The 24,093-nt window shown below is 35.1% G+C and overlaps 3 protein-coding genes across 3 annotated transcripts; 2 read left to right on the forward strand and 1 right to left on the reverse strand.

Annotated features, from left to right (window-relative positions):
• Positions 1-235: 235 nt before the first annotated feature.
• ELE39_003335 (LPS glycosyltransferase of cyanobacterial origin) lies at positions 236-6,445 on the forward strand (the record flags this gene model as incomplete). The annotated part of the gene is made up of 1 exon (XM_067346321.1): positions 236-6,445. One exon carries the CDS (start codon positions 236-238, stop codon positions 6,443-6,445), a length of 6,210 nt encoding a protein of 2,069 aa, XP_067201351.1.
• A 1,256-nt stretch (positions 6,446-7,701) lies between these two features.
• On the forward strand, positions 7,702-22,299 carry ELE39_003346 (EF hand family; the record flags this gene model as incomplete). Its single annotated transcript, XM_067346332.1, has 1 exon — positions 7,702-22,299. One exon carries the CDS (start codon positions 7,702-7,704, stop codon positions 22,297-22,299), a length of 14,598 nt encoding a protein of 4,865 aa, XP_067201362.1.
• A 24-nt stretch (positions 22,300-22,323) lies between these two features.
• On the reverse strand, positions 22,324-23,547 carry ELE39_003357 (uncharacterized protein; the record flags this gene model as incomplete). Its single annotated transcript, XM_067346343.1, has 1 exon — positions 22,324-23,547. One exon carries the CDS (start codon positions 23,545-23,547, stop codon positions 22,324-22,326), a length of 1,224 nt encoding a protein of 407 aa, XP_067201373.1.
• Between the last annotated feature and the right edge of the window lie 546 nt (positions 23,548-24,093).

Raw genomic sequence — 24,093 nt, forward strand, 5'->3', positions numbered from 1 at the left:
ATAACCAATAGAATAAATAATTGATAATTAAGCTTGAACAGGAAACCCAGCTAAGGGGAAAAAGCATAATAGACTAGTTTTGTATTTATGCAACTTATAAAGTAACTTTGAGGCTTAAAGAAGATCGTTGAAAACAACAAAGGTAAAGCAGGTTAAATCCAAGGATCAAAAACTTGCAAAGAAGAAAGAAGGATAATATCACATAATATATACTCTCACGAAAGGGGAGCGTAAAATGAGTGATAGGGAGGAGCTCGAGTTGGATAAAAATGTGAACAGAATGCGGTTGGAGCTAGAGGAGGCTCTGGATATTCTAACATGTCACGAAAATGAGGAGATAAAGAGCAGTAGAGAAGGTGAATGTTGCATTCTGGACTCTTATCCACTAAGTATGACTCTAATAAGATGTGAGAACGACAAAGAAAAGCTGGGTTTGATATTCCAGCTAAGGGAGTTTTCTAAAATGGTGAAGGGGAGTTATTGGATGGTTTTGGAGGATAATAAGGACCCAAGAAATCTTTGTATGCTTGAATTTTTTAATTATAATGATGGTGTTTTCAGAAATAAAACGTTTGAGGTGATTGGGGACAAGAGCGAGAGGGAGATTTTGCAAAACTACTTTTCTCACTCGAACTCAATTTTGAATATGAATGGAGGAAATAAAAGTGAGATAGGCAATGATAAATGGATGATGACTACCTTAAAGAGGAGGAGGGACATAGAGAATTCACGAAATAACTTGGGACTGGCGTTTTGCAATTCATTTCTAAAGGAAAGCGGTGAGAGGATTCGAAGCTTTGATTTGTCTTCTTTAACTTTTATGATAAAATTCAGTGAAATTGGCAATATTTCAGAGCTTATAAGCAATATTGAGTCTTTATATGGAGATTTCTGGTTAAATAAGATGGAGGAATCGTTCCTAACTGTTTTTAGCTTTAGCATTGAGAATAGATTGGACTGCCAGGTGAGATTTGAGGATGAGTTAGAAAATTTGTCTTTGTCAAGCCCTAAGAAGGATGCCTATATGATTCACATATTCACCAGCCCAACGGATTATGCAATGATAACGAGTACTTATAATTGGAGTAGCTACATTTCATCCCTCAAGGATTTGGCTCAAGGAGAAGTTAGAACGGAGTTTATAACACAGAAACTAATTTATAACTCACTTGATAGCTTTGAAGATTTGAACGTTTTCAGGACAGAAGATTCTGAGAGGGACTTGGAAATAAAAGAAAACATGATGGGAGGGGGGAACCTGGACAGCAAATCAGCGACAACCACAACGTCGAATTACTACTCAACGGACTCTTGCAAGCTGGTTGATCCAGCAAACGGATTTTCATCCACAGACCTGGACTCAGTAACAACCTCCATTAATTCAAGCACGGAAAATTTAGTGCTCTCAAAGAAAGGCTCAACTCTTGAGGGACTGGACGAGAACGAAGAGTCTGGAAACAGCGATAGTATCAGGGCATTCGGAGACTATGAGGTTTTAGAACTTGAGGATCCACTTTTGGTCTCAGAATGGTCAAATTTAGGCTTTTGGGAATCCGCAGTAGTTGGCGCTTCCGACTCTGTTGCCATTTCAAATATCAGAAAGAAAAACCTGTGTTCAAGCTCAATTAATAATAACGATAACCAAAACGAAAGGCTGGCGGAAAACCAGGAGGTTCCTGTTATTCAGGAGTCCGTTAAGGAGGAAGAGTTTTATGAGTGTAGAGAAATGAAGTTTGACACATACACACTCAAGGCCAAGCTGGCAAAGTCAGTGTGGGGCGGTACCACATGTACGGATAGGAATTGCATGCAATGCTTTGCTTTGCCACTTGCAAATGCATGCCCCGGTAGGAATTTGAGAGCTGCGGAGAGTGAGAGGGTTTGGTGCAAGGAAGGGTTCACGAGATTTTGTGAAATTTACAAAAGCATGGGTGTGGTAGAGCTGACAAAAAAGTCAGAGCTAGGAAATGGAAGAAAGGCTTGGTTAATTAGAGAGTTTATAGGGGATGAACTTACAGACCAGGTGTTTTGCTATGGACTGAAGAGGAGAAGGAGGAGTATAAAAGGAGGCTTAAGAACTATGAATGTTTACTTGGTTGGCGATTTTAACAATTGGAACAAGACTTCTCACCCAATGCAACTTGAAACAGAAAGTATTTGTTTGATGAACCAAGAAATGTATGAAGATTACCCTTCCATTCCACACTTTATGAAGAGCAGAGTGTATTCAATTATTTTGGATGAAAATAAGCTAGAAAACTTTTTACGTTGTAATCCAAAAACTAATTCAATTTCGTTCAAAATTAGAATTGTTACTTCCAAAGCTGATGGCAGCTCAGAAGGCAATATGGCTGAGGCAAGCGATAGTATGGGAGCAGTTTCCTCTCAAGAGCTGGAGACCTACAGGCTACTTTCTTATTCAAGATCTTTGGCCACTTCAGGAATCAAGGATAGTGCTGAAAACGCTCTAATGAATTGTAACTTTTACTTGAAAGGCCAAAGAGAACTTGAGAGCATCAAAGATAGAGGTCTCAAGTATCCTCTTCCAAGATGTGTTTTAAGACAAAAGGAAGCAGGAGTTTTGAAGCCAAATAAAGATAAGGCCTTTGAGTCCAATGAAAAAGATTGGCAAATACCAGTTGGAACTATTGTCAAAGAACTTGTGACAAATTTTAGACAGTCTCCCTTGTATATATATGAAGCAAACATTGCATTTTCCTCTAAAAATAAGGGAGAATTTGGGACTTTTGTAACCTTTAGAGAAAAGATCCTGCCAAGGATATCTAGGGGTGGATATAACTGCTTGTTATTGACTGGTCTACTGGAACATTACCAGTCATTTAGCAATAGCCAGTATCCATTTAACTATTTTATTCCGTATAGTAAATACGGTACCTTGGAGGAGTTTAAGGATTTAATGGATGACTGCCATTCAAGGGGGATTGCTGTGCTGATTGACTTTAACCTGGCGTTTGCTGATATTACTAATTCGAACTCAATGTTGCAGCCATGTGATAGGGAGGTGAACAACAACTTGAGCAATCAACAAGACATTATAGAGACTGACGAGATGAATATGTGTTCAGGAAGCGAAGTTAGTAGCGGAAACATAAGCAGAGAAGGGTCTTTTATATTCGGAAATGGTAATTCTGGAACTAGTACAGTCAAAATTGATGAGTTGTTCTTGGATGACTCGGTTGTTGATTTGTACGAATCATTTATGCTTACTAATTTGAATACATTCAATCCAAGTTTCTTCAAGCATACTCCTGATGTGATTTCTTCACTTTTTGCTTACAACAAAAGTTACAGTCGACTCAATCTGGGTTATATTCCAATGCTAGCTCAAATCCTATCGTCTCTCCACTATTTAATGACTCAGCTTGGTATTGATGGCTTCAGATTCACTGTTCCAGATTTATCAGAAGAACAAGAAAAATACTCTTGTATCTCTTCAATCTTAGCTTTGATTAATGATACTATCCACACTATCAAGCCATTTGCTGTTACCATAGCAAATGAGCTCCTATTAAGGGGAAACAAGGATAAGGCTTGCTCAGAGCTTACTGTACCTTTGGAATATGGAGGTATGGGATTTGATTACGTTTGGAATACTTCAATCTGCAGCTCCCTACAGGGCATTATACTGAAAAACCCATCCAGTTTAAATATTAAGAAGGATATAATCGACGAGTTGCTTCCTCAAGAAGATAAAATGAGGAACTCCAATAAAAAGATCCGGATTTTGTACAAGAATAGAGAAAAACAAAACGTGATCAGCACAGGAGATAATGATAATTTGAGTAATAGTTACTTGAGCACGGGTGGATCTGACTTGCATACAGTTGAGTTTGTTTCCAGAAACTTATATGGAATAGAATCTTTGGAAATGAAGACGGTAACACAAAATCCGCTCAGAATTGCAATGTTCAGTTGGGAAAGTCTTCATACTCACTTGGTTGGTGGAGTTTCACCTCACGTTTCAGAGCTTTCCGCAAGCCTGGTAAGACTTGGCCACGAAGTTCATCTATTCACAAGGGCAACTACATCAGCATATCTAATCAAAGTTCACGATGGAGTGCTTTATCATGAGTGTCCTTTCCAGTTGAATTCTGATTTTGTTACTGAAATTACAAATATGTGTAATTCATTTGTTTATTATATGCAGAGATGGGAGGATGGGTTAACAAAGGTACCTGATCATCCAATGCTTGTTAATGTTAGGAACGGCTATAGATTCGATATTTGCCATTGCCATGATTGGTTGGCAGCTCCTGTATTGACAAGTTTAAGAAGAATAGGAAATAATAACAGGACCACCATTTTTACGGTACATTCTACTGAATATGGTAGGTGCGGAAATCAATCATTTGGAGGACAGAGCAGCAGAATTGCCGATATAGAGAGAGAGGGATGCCATACTGCAGACCGACTGATTTGTGTTAGTGGAGTGTTGGCAGAGGAGGTATGTAGACTGTTTGGAGTAAACAGGAGCAAAATTAAAGTAATTTATAATGGAATTCATTGCAGAACCTTTGATAGGGTAGTAATGGACGACGCTGGAGAGGTTAAAAGGCAATACGGTATAGGGCCTCTGGAGCCAACATTTCTTTGTGTTGCAAGAATGGCTCTCCAAAAGGGAGTTGACTTACTTATTGAAGCAGTACCTGGTATTTTAAAGTATCGCAGTGATACAAAATTCATCATTGTTGGAGATGGACACCAAAAGGATGAGATTGTACGTAGATCTCATCAGTTGGGTATCTACAATTCTGTTAGATTTGTTGGAAAGAAATCAGGAGATGACGTAATCAGGCTTTACAAGGCTTGTGACGCAGTAGTAGTACCATCAAGAAATGAGCCATTTGGAATTGTTGTATTAGAGGGTTGGACAGCTGGAAAACCTGTTGTTGCTACCACAAGTGGTGGTCCCAGGGATTTCTTAACTCCGAACGTAGATGGGTACTTGGTAGAGCCATGTAAGGACAGCATTGCTTGGGGATGTTGTGAGATATTGAAAAACTTTGATCATTCTAGATGGATGGGTTCTAGAGGTAGGGTAAAGGCAGCCTATTCATTTTCATGGGATTCAATTGCTCAAATAACTAGCTTCCTATATTTTGAGCAATGTAATGTTTTGGATGTTACTCCGAGCTTGATTCTCAAGCCAAATTCGCCAATCATTCTTCAAGCCTTTGGGGAAAATGCTCTCCACCATCATATGATGGTATTTGACGGTTTTGACAAGTCGGTTTTTGCTCTTAAACAGCTAAAGCTACTTATATTAACAACGATGGCTTTCGCAAAGAATGGTGTTTTCCAAAGTATGGGCTCCGAATTTGGGAATCCTGATTGTTTTGATCTACCTAGGCCAAATAACGACATGGATAATAGCAAAATGTATTGTAAGTGGGACTTAGCAGATAACAAGAGCCTGAAATTCAAGCATTTGGAGTTCTTTAATACTTTATTGATTCGTCTGGAAAAGTTTTTAAGTTGGATAGCCAAGAATAGCAACATTCAGGATTATGGAATCAGTAATAGTTACGTAGTTCCATTCATAGAATGTGTTGGTGGGGAGAGCGAATTAGGAAAGAATGGCTCTAATTCAGTTTGTATTTCTAAATTAACTTCACCTTTAATTAAAGGTACCTCTTGTTCATTAATGCATTCCGAGGTTTCCCCAGATTTAGCATTTTCTAAGAGGGGAGTGTTATTGAAGAATCAGGCAGTTATTAGAAGATTGGAAGAGAGCTCTGGGGATAGTACTAGCCCATTAGATAATGAATCCGTTATTTACTTGGACTCAACCCCCCCAAGCAATGGAAAGGAAGGCTCAAAGTCTATCCAAAACATTTTTTCTAGAGGAAAAAGCATTGGAAACTTTTCAAAAGATTCACTGAAAATCCTAACAACTGATAGCTTGTATAACTCTTCATCTAATATTAATGTTGTTTTGTGTCATGAATTGGATAAAGTTATGGTAATTGAGAGAAATAGTTGTGTTTTTGTTTTCAACTTCAGTGAAAAGTGTTATAATGATTACGGATTTGGAATTTCAAGTGAGCTTCCTCAGAGCCTAGTAATTGATACACAAGACGAGAGATTTGGAGGTGACAAGAAGTACCATAACACAGGCAGCTTTTGTTGTTCTTCTGTCAAATCCGAGCAGGGATTCAAGATTTTGGGCTCTAACTCGGAACCAACACATATTAGTACTGTTGATAATAAGACATTCCAAAACAACTTCCAATATGAATCTCCATATAGATTTATCAATACAAAATCTCTCAAGCAAACAGTTTTTCTCAATATGTCTCCCTTTTCGGCCTATATACTGGCACCTTCTAATCTTGTTCAAGATTTTCCTTGTGAAACTGTTGGGGATAAATTATTTAGCCAAAGCATCGACAGTTTCGTTGATTCACTTGGTTTATTCTGTTGAAGTATAGAATTAAAATAGAGATTCATTAGAAAATTTGATGGCAGCTTCCATATTTATCTTGAGGGATATTCGTATTGAAGATTCCATTAATATCTTGAAAGAAAATCAGGTATTCTTTTCAAATTATATTCTAAGAAAGCCCCTATTTCAAGATCTGGGGAAAGAAGACTAATCCTAATACTCATTTTCAAAATCTTAATATATTATCATATCATTGAACGTGACATATTCAGTATAAAAAATAATAAAAAGATAAATCTTCGGGATTGTAGAAAATATTAACTTGATTTTGTTATTGCCAAAGTTTTCCTTTTTTCTTTATTCCATCTACCTTTCAAATGTTTAAAGAAATTCTTATTTTTTCTATTATCCAATTGTTTTGCTGCATGTTTATGTGGATGCACGCAATGTCATGAGTCTGTCCCGCTCTTTTGAGGTAATATTGCATGACGGACACGTAAGATTGAGAAAAAAAAATTAAAAAGGAATAATAATCAAGAATATTTTTTTAGTTTTTTATTACAAGGTGAATTATGATGTGTGATTAATAGAACTTGAATTTTGTTTTTTTATTGTCAGATGAAACAGTGAAACCTTAGTATTGCAGGCATTTTAAGTCTTTTTTTCGCATTTTAGTCATTTCTGTGGAAACATATTCTCATATTACCCAATATGTAAGACTGATGTTGCAAGCATTTGTTTATATTGGGTTTAAATGTGTGCATGTACAGTATTTGCATTATTTTAAGAGCATTTTGTTGAAATCATTCAATAATAATTTTTTCAAATGTGTGTGGGGACATGCATTTTTGTTTTTTTTGAATGAATTTCTTAATTTCATATTTTATGTTAAAATGGTAGTCAGAAGTATAAAGCACAGGAGTAAGAAAAAAATTAATTAAGGAGACATTACCTTAAAATCATATTTTATCCGGGGGCAAAGCCTTTTTGATAACACAAAAAAAAAGCATGTAGGGGGGTGGGGATGAGAGGGGAGAAAAAAGCGGAGAAATCAATAAATTTTAAAAAATAATTGAATACATGTAATTTTAAATAACAAAAATATATTCAAAGAATAAAAGGAAATTGAGAATCAACTATTTGAATTTTTTGGACTAAAGAGTCGAATATACGATTAAAAGGAAATGGCTTTGTGCCTCTAAGAGTATAATTAAATAACAAGTAAAATGAAATAGGAAACTAAAGATTTGGCTATTTAAATAATTCAAAGAAAGAAAATATTAAGTGTAAAAGAAATGGGAGATTATGATTCTAGAATTGGTCAGAGGCCTCATTCTGAAAGACTTTTGGAGCAATATGAAAAGTACCCGGATGATTATATAGAAAATGCGACAGTGAGACCAGAAAAGTATCATGTTCTAGAGCAGGAAGAATACGATGATTGCATTATTACAAAATTTCACCAAATTATTAATAGTGACTATTTAGACGTGGAGAGGGAGCTGATTAATGGGAAGTTAATGAACAGCGAGAATTATGAAAGCAGGGTGTTTAGTAAATACGGATTATCTCCTGACAAAAAAGGGGGGGATCCAAGAGAAAAAACTTATATAGAAGCAGGGGAGGAAAATTCTGAGGATGAGTTTGATGAATGTCTTGAAGAGTGTGAGGAGGAAACAGAATCTGAAGAGTTGGATTCTGAGGATGAAATGTATGATGAAGATGATAATAGTCGTGAATTATTAATGTTATTAAAGAGCAGAGGAAAGTCCAGACGCATTCAGAAGAGAGAAACGCTAAGTTTGCCAAGCTCAGAATTTTTGGTAATAAGAGAGTTTCCTATATCTTTTGGAATTCCAGTGATTACATTACAAAAATTGAATGTAAGGCCAATTTTATTTCTTTGGTTATTTTTGTTAATTTCAATGGTTTATACTATTTCAATATTTCTTGATGAGTATATTATTAATGATATTATTCCATTATACCCTTTGGGAAATATTTTTGAGCCTAAGAGTGAACAGACCGAAGGATTAGTTCCTTCATTACTCCGATCAAAGAACCCAACAGTCGCGTCAAGAACTGCTGGTGGTGATATGGGACTAATGGGTAGAAGTAACTTATTAAAGAAACTTTTCCCTTTATTCAATACCAAGCAGGACTCAGAAGTATCTGAAGGTGCAATAAATAGACCACTAAATGTAACATTGGATATTAAGCATTGCCATATTCAATTTCTTAATTCATCCAGTGATCTGAGCTATATTAAAGTTAGATCTTGGAGATTATTTTCCAAATCACATATGTACTCCGGTAGTTCTGGAAGGTATCGTATACCATCTCGAAAGAAAGATAAGTTTGAATACATATGCTCCCACGGGACTCTCTTCTGGTTATTAAAGAGGTATATTCTTCCTTGGGAGGCTTATAGTAATTTTAAAATTAAGAGCATTTCTTGGAAAGATTATAAAGAATACTGTGATTCGAGTCCTAGACCTTGGAATTTTATTAATGACTCGAACTTGTCAGTAAAATTACACCAATCTAATACTGGTGATTATTTCCAATGCTCGATTAACTTTTTCTTGGCAAATAACTTCCAGTTTGATGAGCTTTCTGTCAAGTTTGTGCCATCCTCAACATATATGAGAGCTTCATCGTCGATTCCTATTAGAGCTAAATCAGTATTTCATCTGGAAGCATTACATGGCACTTTTGATTTAAAAGATGTACATTCTCCAAATATTTCACTTACAATTTCAGATGGTTGGGCTTCCATAGATCTTCCAACTCTTAAAGACTCAGGCCGTAGGAATGTGTTTATAGAAAGCAGAGGAGCTCCAATATATATTAATAGCAGAACACCAATAGTGGTTACTATGCCAGTCAGAATTGCAGAGCTAGCAGTTTTAAGGGCTGAGAATGTTAAGGTCCAGCTTGAAAGCAAGTCAAATGGATTGGGTGGTCATGGATATTATAAGACTGCATCCGTTGTGGCAACTTTGAATCCAGATTCATCATATTTGGAAAATAAGCTTACAGACTCTTTAATTAACACAAGAATTAACATTCAGGGAAGCATTCCACCAGTATATGTTAACGTTTACTCTAACTTTGATTCGAGTTCTGATTCCAAGAATTTTTCTGATGAACTTATAACTTGGGCAGGAAGACACCAATGGAAAGATCCACATTTACTTTCATTTTCAAAGGCAAGATTTGGCGGATTTTCAAAGTGGCTTCAAGAGGATCTTGCGAGTCCATGGGTACTTTATATTAACATTTTGGGAAATAGAGAATATCCCAGAGGAACTTGGAAGGCAGTTTCTTCAAGAGCTTTTATTCGTGATCCATATGCTTTGGTTTTATTGTCAGGGGGACTTTTAATGCCTAGAATATACACTCTATTCATTCATATTCTTGGCCTAAAGTGTATGGTTCCAGTGAGCCATTCAGACTTGGAAGATTTGGATGTGATAAATGTTGATGATAATTCTCCAAATCCAGGTGATAATAATGGAGAAATGAGTGGTATTAATACAAATGTAAGTAGCGAAAGCGTCAGTAAGGATATGGTCGGGGTGGTAGATGGCATAATTCATAGGAGTTCTGATGATGAGTTGAAGGAGCAAGTGAAAGGAGGGATATTGGCAAACATGACAAGTAGGATTTCAAAGATGATTGGTCCAGAAGAATCAAAATTCCATGCTGGCGACAAAAATAGGCAAGAAAGTAAATTAACCGATTGGAAGAGGATTTTCGGGATTAGGAGCGGACCAAGATTACTCTCAAATAACTTACAAGAGTCCATTTACTTTGATGAAGGTGTAACTGAGGACTATTACATTAACCAGAATTCAAATATTCATGAAGACGTTGCAAATATCAAAAGTATAAGTGACGTGGGCAATTATATGGGGAAATCAAGCAGAATTAGTGCTTGTGAGTCTTCAATAACTGAAAACATCTTTAGTGTAATAAACACTGCAATCATAGGTACAGCTCAGCAGCCAAGCGTAATAGTATGGACTCAAAATGAAGATGAAGAAATGAAGACTTATAGTCCTGGCTTAGACTTAGGAGAAAGAAATAAGGTTAAGATTTTTAAGAAGGACTTATTTTCAATTACAAAATGGGTAATAAGGAAACTAAAAAGTCAAATAAGAAGAGCATTTAAATTAGTTTCCTCAATGATATCATTTTTAGAAAGTACAATATTTCCAGGATGGCTAATTCCGGGTTGGAGCAAGCTATCAAAGAAGATTCTAAAAAGTTCCATGCTAGCAGATGACGATTTTGTATCAAATCCAGAAGTTTTATCTGATAATCCATATCAGACAATCGAACAATACATATTTACAGCTGAGAATGATGCAATATTAAAGGATCTCGTTACAGCGAATGACTTACAAGGTTATATAGTTTCTCTATCTTTGAATATATTATGTGCTATTTTGGTAGCGGCTGCAGCAATGTGGGTACTATATTACTATGTTTTCCCATGGTTTTTGACGGGTATTAGAGAAATGCAATTAGTAAGTACTGCTTCACACCGTTTGAACCATGATTTCAGGACATCAGAGGCTGCAGAGTGGATTGTAATGGTTTCTACAATTCAATGGCCAAGTTTTGGATTATTATTGAGATGGAATCAGAGACAAAAAAGGCGAGATAATGAGAAGCTTTGCATTTATATTAAACAGGTAGAGAACTTGTCTCAAAATAGTGGAAATAGTAGCAGTAGTATTACAGAAGAGGGAGCAAGTGGCTCAGGGCTTTCAGAGTTTTTCCTTTACATTCCAGCAAATGAGGCATCATTAACTACACATTTGGGGAGGAATCAACAGGAGTTGTTTGTTCCAATGAAGTATACTGATAAATGTATTTTCGAGGTGACAATGCCATATGAACTAATTTCTGATCAAAAGTACAGACTAAGAATTCTAAGAATATCGTCTTCTGGCCATATTATTGAGCAGAGCAACTGGAGCAATGAGATTATTCCAGGAAACAAGATGAAATTCGTAGATTTTCCATTACTTTTCTTAAGGAGGTTTTTGCCTAAGAAAAGATCTTCTCTTAATTTATTCATTGACAAAAACACAGATCACTACTCTCCTTTCGGAATTCCCTTTTACTTTAGAGATATTGAGATAATCATTTTTGATGTTCTTGGTGGAAAGAAGAAGAAACCTAATAACATTTCCCAAGAGGAGATTTTTGATTATGGGTTCGAGAATGATGAGGGTGATAAAAATAATTTAAAAAATAGTGAAAACAACAACATGGGCATCCTCGGAAAAAGCGATACTACTAACCCAGCTCACAATGACCAACTTAATTCCTCCCAGAAAATTGACGGAGTAACTACAGACATAAATGGCGAACAAAAGTTCGAAAGGTCCTTCTCCAACCAAAGTCTAAACCGAGAGTCTCGCGCGAAGAACCAAATCTCCGGTATTGGTGGAGGGTTGCATGGCGTCCACATGAATGCACGCAACAATGGTAGTGTGGCATGCGGCGGGAAAGATGTGAGCGGTGGTATGCCGTCAAATTTGGACTCTGTGACAGGTATAGGATATGGGTATTCGGAGGTGAGAGGGAATAGGAAGTATGTGCTGGTGGCAAGGTTAGTAAGGGATTTTCCGGGGACATTTGCTGCTGGTGAGATGTCAAGCGGAGTGAGTGGAGATACGGGGAAGATTTCAGAGAATTATACAAGTGGAGGCGCAGTTCGGGAGGGTCGTTCGGCGGCAAGGTTTGGGAGTTTGCATGCATCCAGTGTTGCAGAAGAAGATGATGAATTCGCCTCACTTCGAAGTTATACATTTAAGAATAAATCGTTCGACACAGACAAGGTCCGAATTGAAGGTTATTTGGAGAATATAAACTTGTTTGGAAACTATAATGAAAATATGAATGCACTGGATAGGAGGGAATTTGGAGGAGGAAATAATGTTTATATTCTACGTAATAAAGTAAAACATGGTTCTAGAGGGGAGAGTCGTAGATTAAGTATTGGTGGATTTGGGAGAGATGAAAAAGTTGGTAATTCAGGTTCAGTGGCTAGTAGCTTATATTTGGAACAAAGTTTAATATCTCAGAAGCGAATATTGTTTGAGTTACAAGAGGCAGATAGTGGGCAAGTGGTCGCAAATGGTGATGTCAAGTGTTCAAAGTTAATAGAAATAGCTTGGAAGTCATTGGTTAATGACAGTTCTGGTGAGGACAGTTTTGAAGAAGACTTTCTGGCAATGCACGAAAGAGATCATGATGATGTTGTACATGGTAGAAGAGTTCATTCAAAAATGGGTTATCATTCGGAAATTCAAGAGAATGATGTCATTCAAGTTCATGATACAATTTCAAACGATACAGTTTCCATCAACAAGTTTGTGGATATTTCAATAAAACTTTATTATGTGGAAGGAGGACAATGGGGAGAGCTTTCAATGCTTTTGGACAGGTCATTTTGGGTTCAGTATTTGAGGCATGATCTTTCTGAGGAGATTATTATTGACTCAAATCCTTTAAGCAATGTGGAAAGTATTGATATCGAAATGGTTACAAAAAAAAGCGATGAGAATAGTAGCCGTTTCATATATAACCATTCAACTAATTCAATCATAAATAGGCAAAAGACAGGAGCAGGTTTAAACAATGAGTCTGTAAATTCGGAGCAGAATAAAGAAGCTAAGGGTTCTTCAAACTCAAGCTCAAGCTCGAACTCAAACAAGCCAAGATTTATTAATGATACCCCAGGTAGGATTATAATCAACGGAAGTGATACTCAATTAACGTGGATTTGGAGGGAGCTAAAGAAAGATAGTTCGAGCTACATTCCGAAGAAGTTGCATTTACATCTTTTTGATCATTATACAGACACTCATTTATCTTCTTTGCATGGAGAAAAGTCAATTCCAAATACAGGTACTTTTGCATGGTCTGTTGATGTGCCATTTATTTCACAAAGATCGTCTTCAAGGGATGTTTATTTAGTAATGGCAGTTAGTAAAGATGACATTCCATCCAATGTGACTATACAGGGTAAAATATTTGTTCCGAGGGGATCAGTTGCTCAGGATAATACTGGATATTTTTTTGGAGGATCTGGAGGAGCAGGAGTAGGAGCAGGAAGAAGGTCTTCATTGAGTAATAAACAGATAATAGTAGCAGTTTCTAATTCATTCAAGGTAATAAGATTAACAACTTTGAGCGAGTTTGAGTTATTATACGCAACATTTTGCAGAACATTTGGACTTGAAATGGAAGTAGTTACTTATAATGATTTAAATAAATACGGATTCTTGGTTTCGCCTAACAGCTTAAGAGTTTGTGAGAATATCAGAAAACCAATTCCTACTGAAACACACCAGAGAGGGACTTACTGTCCCGGTCAGTTTATGATCAGTGCTAAAGCATTAGCAGTAACAACGGGAAGTAGATATGCACTTAGAGGCGAAGATAAGGAGTTGGAAAATTGTATATACTTGAAATCTCGAAGGAAATCAATTGACATTATTGAAAATTGTACTTTAAATTACTCAACTTACTGGTGGTCATCTTCTCCTGATAGATTTTTGCTCAAGAACGGGATTATTTTGGATACCAGCATATTCTTACCTTTAACAATTAAGGTGATCAGTTGTTTCAAAATCGATTCGATAATGCTATTTTTAAGAAATTTGTCCATTTCAAAAGTTTTCAATTCATTATTTAGCTTTTCTTCAAATTTAAAGTGCTTGATTTGCTTTAAAAAAGGAGATTATGACTCAAGCCAAGATAACGAGGATGTGAAAACTATAAATATTTCTTCAGGTCTATTGGTTCATTCAAATTACTCAACAGTTTTCAGAAGAAAATCGACTTGGAGATCAAGCAAGTTCAGAAGTTGGAAGGCTATTTTGAGTTTAATATACAATTCAAAAGAAAGCAGTAAACAACAGAAGCTTAAGGACAAAGAGAGAAAGAGTATTTCGAAATCAAAACAACGTTGGTCTAAGGCTTTGATGTCTTTAAAAGTTGCTCAATTAAAACGTTCTTCCACAAATTTGATTCGAAATTTAAAGAATAGCATTTCAAATAACCAGATTATCGATGGATCAATAAATTCTATGAGAAATAGTAATTGTGAGTATACTGAGTTGGCAACAATCTCAAATTGGGATAAAGTAGGAGAAGCTGAAAAGCTTGTTGATACTCAGCTGGATGATGAAGTGTTAAGACGGGGATCAGGAGCTGAAGAAGCTTTTTCTGGTATTAATGAGACAAATAGTGAAAAACTGTATAGGATCTCCGGATATAATATTGGGTATGGAGGAATACTTGTTCCAATATATATAGCAAAAATAAAACAAAGGCAAGAATTAATACATGAAATTTGGTACTCTTTCCAATTTTCGATTTTACCAATGATACTAAATATAATGATTTATGGTTTTCAAATTTCATTACTTTCAATTTTTCCAGTAACTTGTATTGTACTAACTCTAGTTTACAATTACTTATCAACTCTTTCAATTTCAAATCCACATTCTCATATCAGTCCAAGTTACTTTTCAGATATTGTATACAATCCAACTTGGGACTTTTTCATGTCCTTGCCATTTCCTGTTCCATATTTACTGATATTATCAGTTTTACATCTTATAATCATTCATACAACATTCATTGCATCCAGCTCATCTCCCTCTTATAATAAAAGACAAGAAGACGAGAATAATGAGGAGTCTGGACTAGCAGGTAGCGGCTTAATTTCGAGATGGCGAAGGAATTTGAGGCATTATTGGATAAACTTGTTGCTGCTTTTTGAGGAAATTGGAATGTTTGTAACATTGTTTTCAATGTTTTTAACATTATTGGCAATTTCAATGTTCCTTTTATGGTTCTTACTGGGATCTCTAATTAATTCAGACAATATACTTCCTTATGTGGTAATGCTTTTGGCTTTGGGATTTGTAATTGTAAGTTTATGGAACAACTTTAGTTCTTCAAGAGGTATTGTTGACAGGTTTATTGCTGAGAATCTCCAATCTTTGATTTCCATTGCTTTGGGGCACTGGTTTGAGGCAACAAATCAAACATTTACCAGCAATTCAAACTCTGCAGATCCAAATGATCTTAGAGCTGCAGCTTCTGAACAATTGCATTGCGAGATTAGTAATCACAAGTATTTATGGGCTAAATCAATTTTAAATAATATGGGAAAGCAACAAATCTTTAGGGATAAGGGCGGAATAGAAGGATCATCAGGTTTGAATTCCAATAACAAGCAGACTCTTAAAGATTTTTTGGATGGTTCTATGGAATTAAAGCATAGTACCAGAATTAAATCTTTTGGTTCAAAGCTTCCTATATCTGATTACTGTTCATTATACTGCTCCAAATGGGAGTATTTGAAGATACTCCCAGCTGTACCAAAAAGCTTGTTTGGAATTAATTCAAAAGGGGAGATTGTTGGAGTTCAAGAGACTTTAAGGATGTATTATGGAATGAAGTTGGCTACAGTTAAAGATGTAATTTCAGAGAATGATAAGGTTGACGGCTTGTTGGAAGGATTTGACGTAGCTCTTCTACAGGATGGAGTTAAGTATGGTCCGAGATTTGGATATAAGGTCGAAGATTTCTTACAACTCGAAACTTGGTACAAATGTGCCATAGTTAAGGTTCCAATCTTTCCTCCAAGTGAGGCTTTATCGGACGAAGCTAAAGTAAAACTCATATTTGACTTCTTTGATATGGATGAGGATGGGTTTTTGAATAAGGAAGAGTTTTTATACTGGGTTATCAACTTACACTACGATAGGTTTCTATTGAATGGATTAAATACCAAATATCAAGACATTATTGATCACTTTAACTCCATATGTAATACAAATGTAGATGATCAACATGGTTTTTCTGTGGAAGATATTATAATACTTTATTCACTATATCCTGGAAATTTGGATTCCGATTACGAGAAAGTTATTCCAATTAGAGGGGGTACAAGTGAGAATGAGGGTGAGATGATGATGATGAGTCAGGCTTATGATCAGTTTGTAACAGATAGGGGACTGGTTGATGACAAAGGAGCACAAGAAAATGGAGGAATAGATGAAGAGGAGTATGACGATGAGTTTAGTGAGGATATTTTCACCATTAGTTCTATTCGAGGAGTAAAGGCAGGGTCTAAGTCTATGATAGATCAGAAAGGTTATTTATGGATAGACTTACTTTCTTCAAGTTATGAAGATAGCGACAAAAACACAGGAAATCATTTTCACTTTGGGAAAGTCGTCAATGATTCAGATATTGGTGTAATTACTGGTGATTTAAGTAACTTAAAGCTTTGTTCTTTAAATCACTCTGGGAGATCATCTTCTGGTACTTTTGAGGGAATTGGGAATTCTGTTGGAGGTCTTTCAATCAGAGGAAAGAGTTCTAACAATATTGGTAGTAATCTTAAAGGAGGAGTTAGCAATTCTAGTAAGCATACAAAGTTCCAGCTATTACGCGAGGTTAATGTACAAAAGCTTAAATACATATTTACATTCGCTACTAGGAATTTAAGGACTCCGGATATTGATACGGCTTTGAGAGATATTCATTCTTTGGCTTACAAAGTGTTTGATGCTCAGGTTGCCTTATTAATTCCTATTTTTGGAAGAAGAAATGTACTAACTTTTGGTAATTCTCATTCTTTAATCAATGATGAGTTTAGTAGTATTGGTGGTGGAAATGTAATCTCAAAGAATGCTAGTTATGAAGATTATACATTAAGTGGGAGCCTAAGTATGTTTGATAAGCAGGGAAATAACTTTAATAGCATTGGAAGAACTGGGCTATCAAATCGAAATTTCTCATCTTCGTCTTCGAGTTGGGTATTAAACCAATCTAACTCTAATTTGAACAATAATTCAAGCTCAAGTTTCATAAATGCTGCAAGTACTAGTAACATAATATCTAATATTGGAGGAATAGGAGGTGTAAATGCTACTATTAGTGGCAATGGATTGAAAAGTAATGTTACTGGAGGAGACCCTGTATGTATTAGAAACTTAGCATCTCAGAACAAAAACTCTGAAAATGACACAACGAAGTTCCTACAGTTAATGAGGATTCTGCATAACGAGATTAGACAGGATATCTGGATCTTATTTAATCATATTATTGGAAGATTATTTGATAAGAGCAGAGTTAAGAAAGGAGCTGACCACTTTTTGGATATTGTTTATCCAAAGTTGATCAGAAGAAAGGCTGCAAGAATTGTAAATATCTTCTATGGGCCATCTTTAAATGAGCTTTCGCTTTCTATACATGAATATTTTGTATCGGCTCCTCCTAAAACTGCAGCTCAGGTTGTTGATGCTTTAAAAGAGTATCGAGTAGAAAATCAACGTAATGTAAAGGATACACTTGAAATTATATCATTATCTCAAGGAAATGCATCATTGCAATTTCAAGTATCTTTAATAACTAAGGCACTTTATGCTTTAAGTGTATTAAAAGATACTGATGTTGAGATGCTTACTGTGGATATACCTTGGAAAAGATCACATACTTTAATTACTGAAGAAGTGCTCATTTTACCAAGAAACCATCAGGGGATGAAGGTAATTTTGGGAGCAATCCAAACGGTCTTGAGGAGAGCTAATTCTATTACAAGTTCTAGATCTGGAGGAGCTTTAATATCCGATTTTTGCAGCAACGGTCAGAGTATATCTTCAGTCGGTAAGAACAAGAATAATGTGAACACAATTCATCAAAGAGAGGTAAAATCTAGTGTTGAAGTATTCCACTCGGCTTTGGTTGACTCTAAGATGAGTGAAATTAACGGTATTTTAATTGGTGGAGGGGCTACAGGGAATGGAGACACTGATGGAGGAACGGGCGGAGTTGTGAATTCATCTTCAAGTACAAATACAAGCGAATTTTCCGAGACAACTTTGGAGCAAGTAATTCAAGTAATTGTATCAAAGTACCTTTGGATGGATGCTTTTATATTCTTAATTCGACTCTGTGGAATCAACCTATCAACTGACCGTCTTCCAAGTGTAATTTACGATAACTCTGTAAGCTTGACTAACCTTAACTATATAGAAGAGAGAAATCTTCAACATGTTAAGAGTGTATTCACTAAGTTAAGTAACGGAAGTGGGTTTTTACCTGTAGAACTTTCAGACTTGGCGTTACAAACTTTGACAGAAAGATGTTTGAATTTTTCTGGTTTATTGGTATCAATGCACTTTCTGGGTCTGATAAGTAATAATATGCTGTTGATGGGATCAGGAAATCCTTTAGAAAGACTTAGTGAGCTTGGATTGGGTCAAAATATTAATGTTTTTCATATACACAAAAGTACTAACTTTGATAATATTATTTCAAACTCAATGAATGGAGGAATTGCAGGAGGAACTTTCTTGAATAATCAAGTTAATCTTTTTGGTGCATCAATGAATGACAAGTTACTTGGTAGAGGTGGAGATCATGGAATTGGAAACTTGGATGACATAGGGTTTGGCCTACAAGGTTTAGCTGGAGGAGCAACAGGAGAAAGGGGCGATTTGCCGTTTTCAGGGTCAAGTTTTGGAGGAGGTGTGACGACTTTAGAAAATGGCTTTCTGAATAAAATGACCCCAGAAAGATGTTCAAATTATGGAGAGTTATTAGATTGGACTTTGTTAAGTAATGTTAAAGGGATACCTGAGGATGTAGTTAAGGATTTTCACAAAATAGCAGTTTTGAGGTGTGGGTTTATTGGAAGATCTCAGTTACACGAGTATATCAAAGATCACAAAAGATTATATATTCATAAAACTGATCAGTCACAATTAGAGAGCTTAAATAAAAGTTATATTAGTAATAGAGCTAACATCGGCGAAGTTGAGCAAGGTAAACTTTTGTTCTATAGTAGATCACAGAGTAATAACTTTAGTCAACTAAACAACAATAATATAGAAAATTCGAATGAAGCTGATAATATTCAGGGTGGATTCGGAGTAACAAGCAGCAATAAGAAGATGATCAACAAGAATCAGGATGATTATTTTGAGAAGATGACAGGGAATAGTAGCAAGATGGTGGACTTTAACATATCATTTGACATATTTGATACAGCTTTAACTACTTTGGGATTTTCAAGTCATAAGCTTCAAAGTTATATATTGTGGTTACTATTGTGTTTGAATTTGAATATGGGAACCGTAAAGCCGTTTGTTAATGCTTCTTTTGCGAGAGATTTCATCATTATGGTTTATCTTCAGCCAATTTACAAGAATAATGGAGAGGATGAATATTTGAGTGGAAGAAGAATGAATAATGTTGGTGGCAACAATCCTAATGGTAATAATCATAACAATGGAAATAAGGCTAGTAACAATAATAGTAATAACAATAGCGTGAATAATACAGCTTATGGTGGTACAGGATTTTTTAGAGGAGTAGGAATGACTATTTCTGGGAGTAATATGGTAAGTGGTACATTTAAATCATCTCTATATGAGGTTACTGGGCAAAACAAACAACACTTTGATGCTCAAGATGTTCAGTCATACAGAGGATATTTTACTCATGAAATGCTGAGAAGGTTTTTAGCTTTGGCTAAGATAACAATTCCAAATTCTGGAGTGGAGTCTATTTGGAAAAGTTTACCAAAAGATCCTTTAAATATTACTCCTTTTATAGTGCCATTTAGAAACTATGAGAAAAGCATGGGAAGAGGAGGAGAAGGAGACGATTATCATAATTTTACAGATAAAGACGATGATTTTAGTTCAAGAGGTGTAGTAGAAGATGGGACGAATAATTATCTAAGTGTTAGAAGAAGCAATAATGGGGAAGAACACTATTTAGATGAAGATGAGGATTACGGAAGGAAGGAATATGATGATGAGCAGATCATTAATAGAGAAGAAAGTTTTGGTGGTAGCCATAATAGCAATGCATTTGAATATGAGATTTACGGTGAAGGAGTTTCTGGGAAAGATAAAATAGCATGCGAAAACAAATACAAGCTTAAATCAGGATATCCAATAGAAAGTGAATTAGGCTCTTCATCTAGAAAGAAATTTTCAAGAAGAATTTCTTTAGGAGGAAGATTTAAGAAGGAAAAAAAGGTTGGAAATAATTTAATCAATAAATTTGAGGACTCTATGGAAAATATTGAATCTTATATTAAAAAGAGTAAGATTAGAAATAATCTAAAAGAATCAGTTCATTTAAGAATATTAATGGATCCAACAGGAATGGACCCAATGGAAGGAGTAGTAATAAATATTGATTCAGTTAGGAGATTACTTCCAAAGAAATTAATGACAGGATTATGGCCAGAAGCAATTAAAGTAGTGTTAAATATTGGTTTACATTTAGAGAAGCCAGACTCAGCAATAATTGAAGCAACATCTAAATGTTTGGAATACAGTAATAAATATGGGTTAATACGTCCAGGAGATATGGTTTCAATATTAGCAGCTTTAAGCAAGGAAGGGTTATCTTTTGATTTACTTTGTGAGTTATTAAGTAATATGAGAATTCAGCTTCCAGTAAGAGAAGTAAAGAGAATGTTTGACTTGATGGACTTAAATCAGGATAAATCATTGGATTTACAGGAGTTACTGGATGGATTTGAAGTACTTTTTGGACTATTTTTGCCACAATTAGTGCATGATCATGTAGGACTAAGTTATGAGAGACAAGGATTAATAATAATGGCAACTTCAGCTTCATTATTATTATTTTGCATTTTTGTAGGCATAGCAATAAAGACTTTTGAAGGTATGAGAAATGAACTAAGTACTGCAGTACAATCAGTACTAGCAATTGTTGGTGCAGTTGGATTACAGACAGGGGCTTCTCAAGATAGTAAAGAGATTGAGGAGAGAATGAAAGAAAGAATTGAGGATATTATGGGAGGAGATATTGAAACATCAATGTCACAGATTGAATTAGGGGAAGATTCTCAATATTCCTCAAATTCTGAAAATATTATAGTTTTAAGAGAAAAGAAGTCAAGCTCGAGAATAATTAGCAAGAATAATTATAACAGAGGAGGAGTAGGCGGTGTAGGTGGAGTTGGAGGAACTCCGAGTGGACTAATAATAATCACAGAAAAAGGACCAATATTAAAAATTGGGTACTCTCTTCCTAGCAGATTTAGATCAGATATTAACGACCCAAGACCCTGCATTACATTTTATAGTCAAGATCAAGTAAATTTAGAGCCAATATTCTACTGTACTAAAGGAATAATTAATCAGCAACATAATCTATTTATTGAGGATGATGTAAGCAAAAGATGGTGCATTAAACCAGCATTACCTAAATATACTGGATTAACTTTTTCAACAGAAACTGGAATAATTTACGGAACAATTCCAACCCATACTCAGAACAAAATTGGATACATTAGAAGAGTCTCTACTACTTTGGAAAATGATGAAAGGCATTCTTCTTTAATTAAAAATTCTGCTATTAATATGAATGATGGAGCAAACCACATAATTATTAATGAAGTTGGTGGTACTGGTAGTAATAGTAATAACAACGGTATAGGTATAAGTACCGGTATCAGTACAGGAATGCATAAGTTTCAAAAGAAACTGTTAAATAACAATAAAGGTTCATTGAATGAATCTGATACTGGTTCTGGAGGTTTAGGAGGTGTTGGTGTTGGAGCTGATGGATTAGGAACCGGAAATGTAACTCGACTCGAAGGAGATATTCTTGCCAAGGAGTTACTAAAGAATAGTAGATACCGGGAGGATGTGGTGATGCCATATGGTGGACAGTTAGTTCAGATGAACAGAAAAACTTTTACAATTTACTGTATAATAAGTGAGTTGGATGAAAAAGTTGTATTCAAAACAAGAGTAACATTCCAGATTGTTCCAAGAACAAGAACTCAAAAGAGTTAGATGAGAGAATATGAATAAAATAAATCAGGACTTTAATATTAAATAATACTCATATATACCAACTCTGAAAACAAGTTGGTTAATCCAAATAATATTATTGGTTGCTGCTAGGGTGGAGAAATTATTAATAAGGAGTGGTTGAGAAGTAAGGAGTTTAGATGAAAGGTATTCTTTAAAGCTGTAAGTCTCAAGTATACTTTTGGAGTCAATATTTGAATAATTATGATCACGATTATCAGTATTTTCCAAATATAAATCCGATTTCTTAATATAAAATAATGAAATGTGAAAAATTCTTTCAGAATAAAGTGGTTTTATTCCTAAATCAATACAAGCTTGATCAATAATTTCAATAATAGGATCCAAATAGGTAATTTTGGTTGAATGATTAATTTGAAGTGCGACAAAAATACCACCATTAATAGTGGAATTTTTGGAATATAAGGATGTATTTTTCAATATAATAATAGAATCGTAGTCTAAAAGAATACAAAAAGATTTTAATTTTGTTTGAATTTCAATTCTTTGTGTTTTAAAAGCTTTTTCTGGTATATCATTATTGATGAGCAAACAATTATTAAACTTTTTTACAATATTTTTCAAAAATTTAAGTGATAATTTCTTGCTTATATGGTGATTTCTGGTTAAACTTAAATGTAATCCAATTCTTTGATTTACTTGATAGTTGTTCTCATTTATAATAAGATCAAACTCGGAATTAGACCGAACAATATTATAAAGACTTTGTATATTTGGGCTTTTCTTGATTTCTGGGAAATCAAAAGTTGGATATATTTTAGGCTTTTCAGAAGAAATTCCTACTTTGTAATAGTACTTTTTGTATACCTTAGTTAGCATATCTAATGCAAACCTGATAAATATTTCATTATAATTTAACTCTCCAATTGTTATTTCAGAATTCTTTTTCGTAAAAATGTCTTGAAACTTGAATACTATACACAACATACATGTAAAATAATCTCGTATTCTTGGTTTTTTAATTTCCTTATTAGATGCGGTTTTAAAACAACCTACATGATTTTCTATTCTTTTAATCTTTAAAGGCTGCATTTGATTGTCATGTTCATTATGTTCTAAAAGTAATTCTTTCCTTTTTCCTAACTTTTCGTTTATTAAAAATCTTATTGCTTCAATTTCGTTACTTCTTAAGATGTGAAAATCAGAACTCAATCTTTCGCTATTTCCATGATGAATATTTTTATCTTCTTTTCCTTCATCTCCGTACATTTGAAAAAAATATTTCAATTTGAACAAATGTAATATTTATTGCTCATTGACTTTTTTCAGATTGTTTTATTCACTCACCCAGAACTTTACCGCCATTCGAGACCCATCATTTAGTGGTATTAAAGATAAAGCTTGAGAAAATTAACATGTATGACGATTAGCCTTACGCAAGGGGAGATATCGTTACAAGTGACGCTCAGCGGATGTGCGATTTCTGCTAGTTGAAAACTACACCAATTTAAACTTCTATTATTCTATTCTTCGATAGATTAATGGCAATTTCTGGGGCCCTCTAGGGCTACAATGAAACCAATGTATCATATAATGTAGCGATTCTGTGACGGTACTGTCGACATGGCCGTAGTTATCTTCGTTGATTTTCTTTCCCAGGATTCTTCTGTATCCCACTCCCATCTCTTTTGGACTTCTTTCTTGAAACTGAGAGTCCGATAGCGCCCTGACACGTCATCAGCAACCATTCCGGATCGCATGTGGATGGAACGCAACGCCGGCATAGAACTTAAAAGGAGCAGGCAACCTGAAAGC

This window comes from Cryptosporidium sp. chipmunk genotype I (genome assembly GCF_004936735.1).
Source record: "Cryptosporidium sp. chipmunk genotype I strain 37763 chromosome Unknown contig_51, whole genome shotgun sequence".
In the NCBI taxonomy this organism is placed as follows: domain Eukaryota; phylum Apicomplexa; class Conoidasida; order Eucoccidiorida; family Cryptosporidiidae; genus Cryptosporidium; species Cryptosporidium sp. chipmunk genotype I.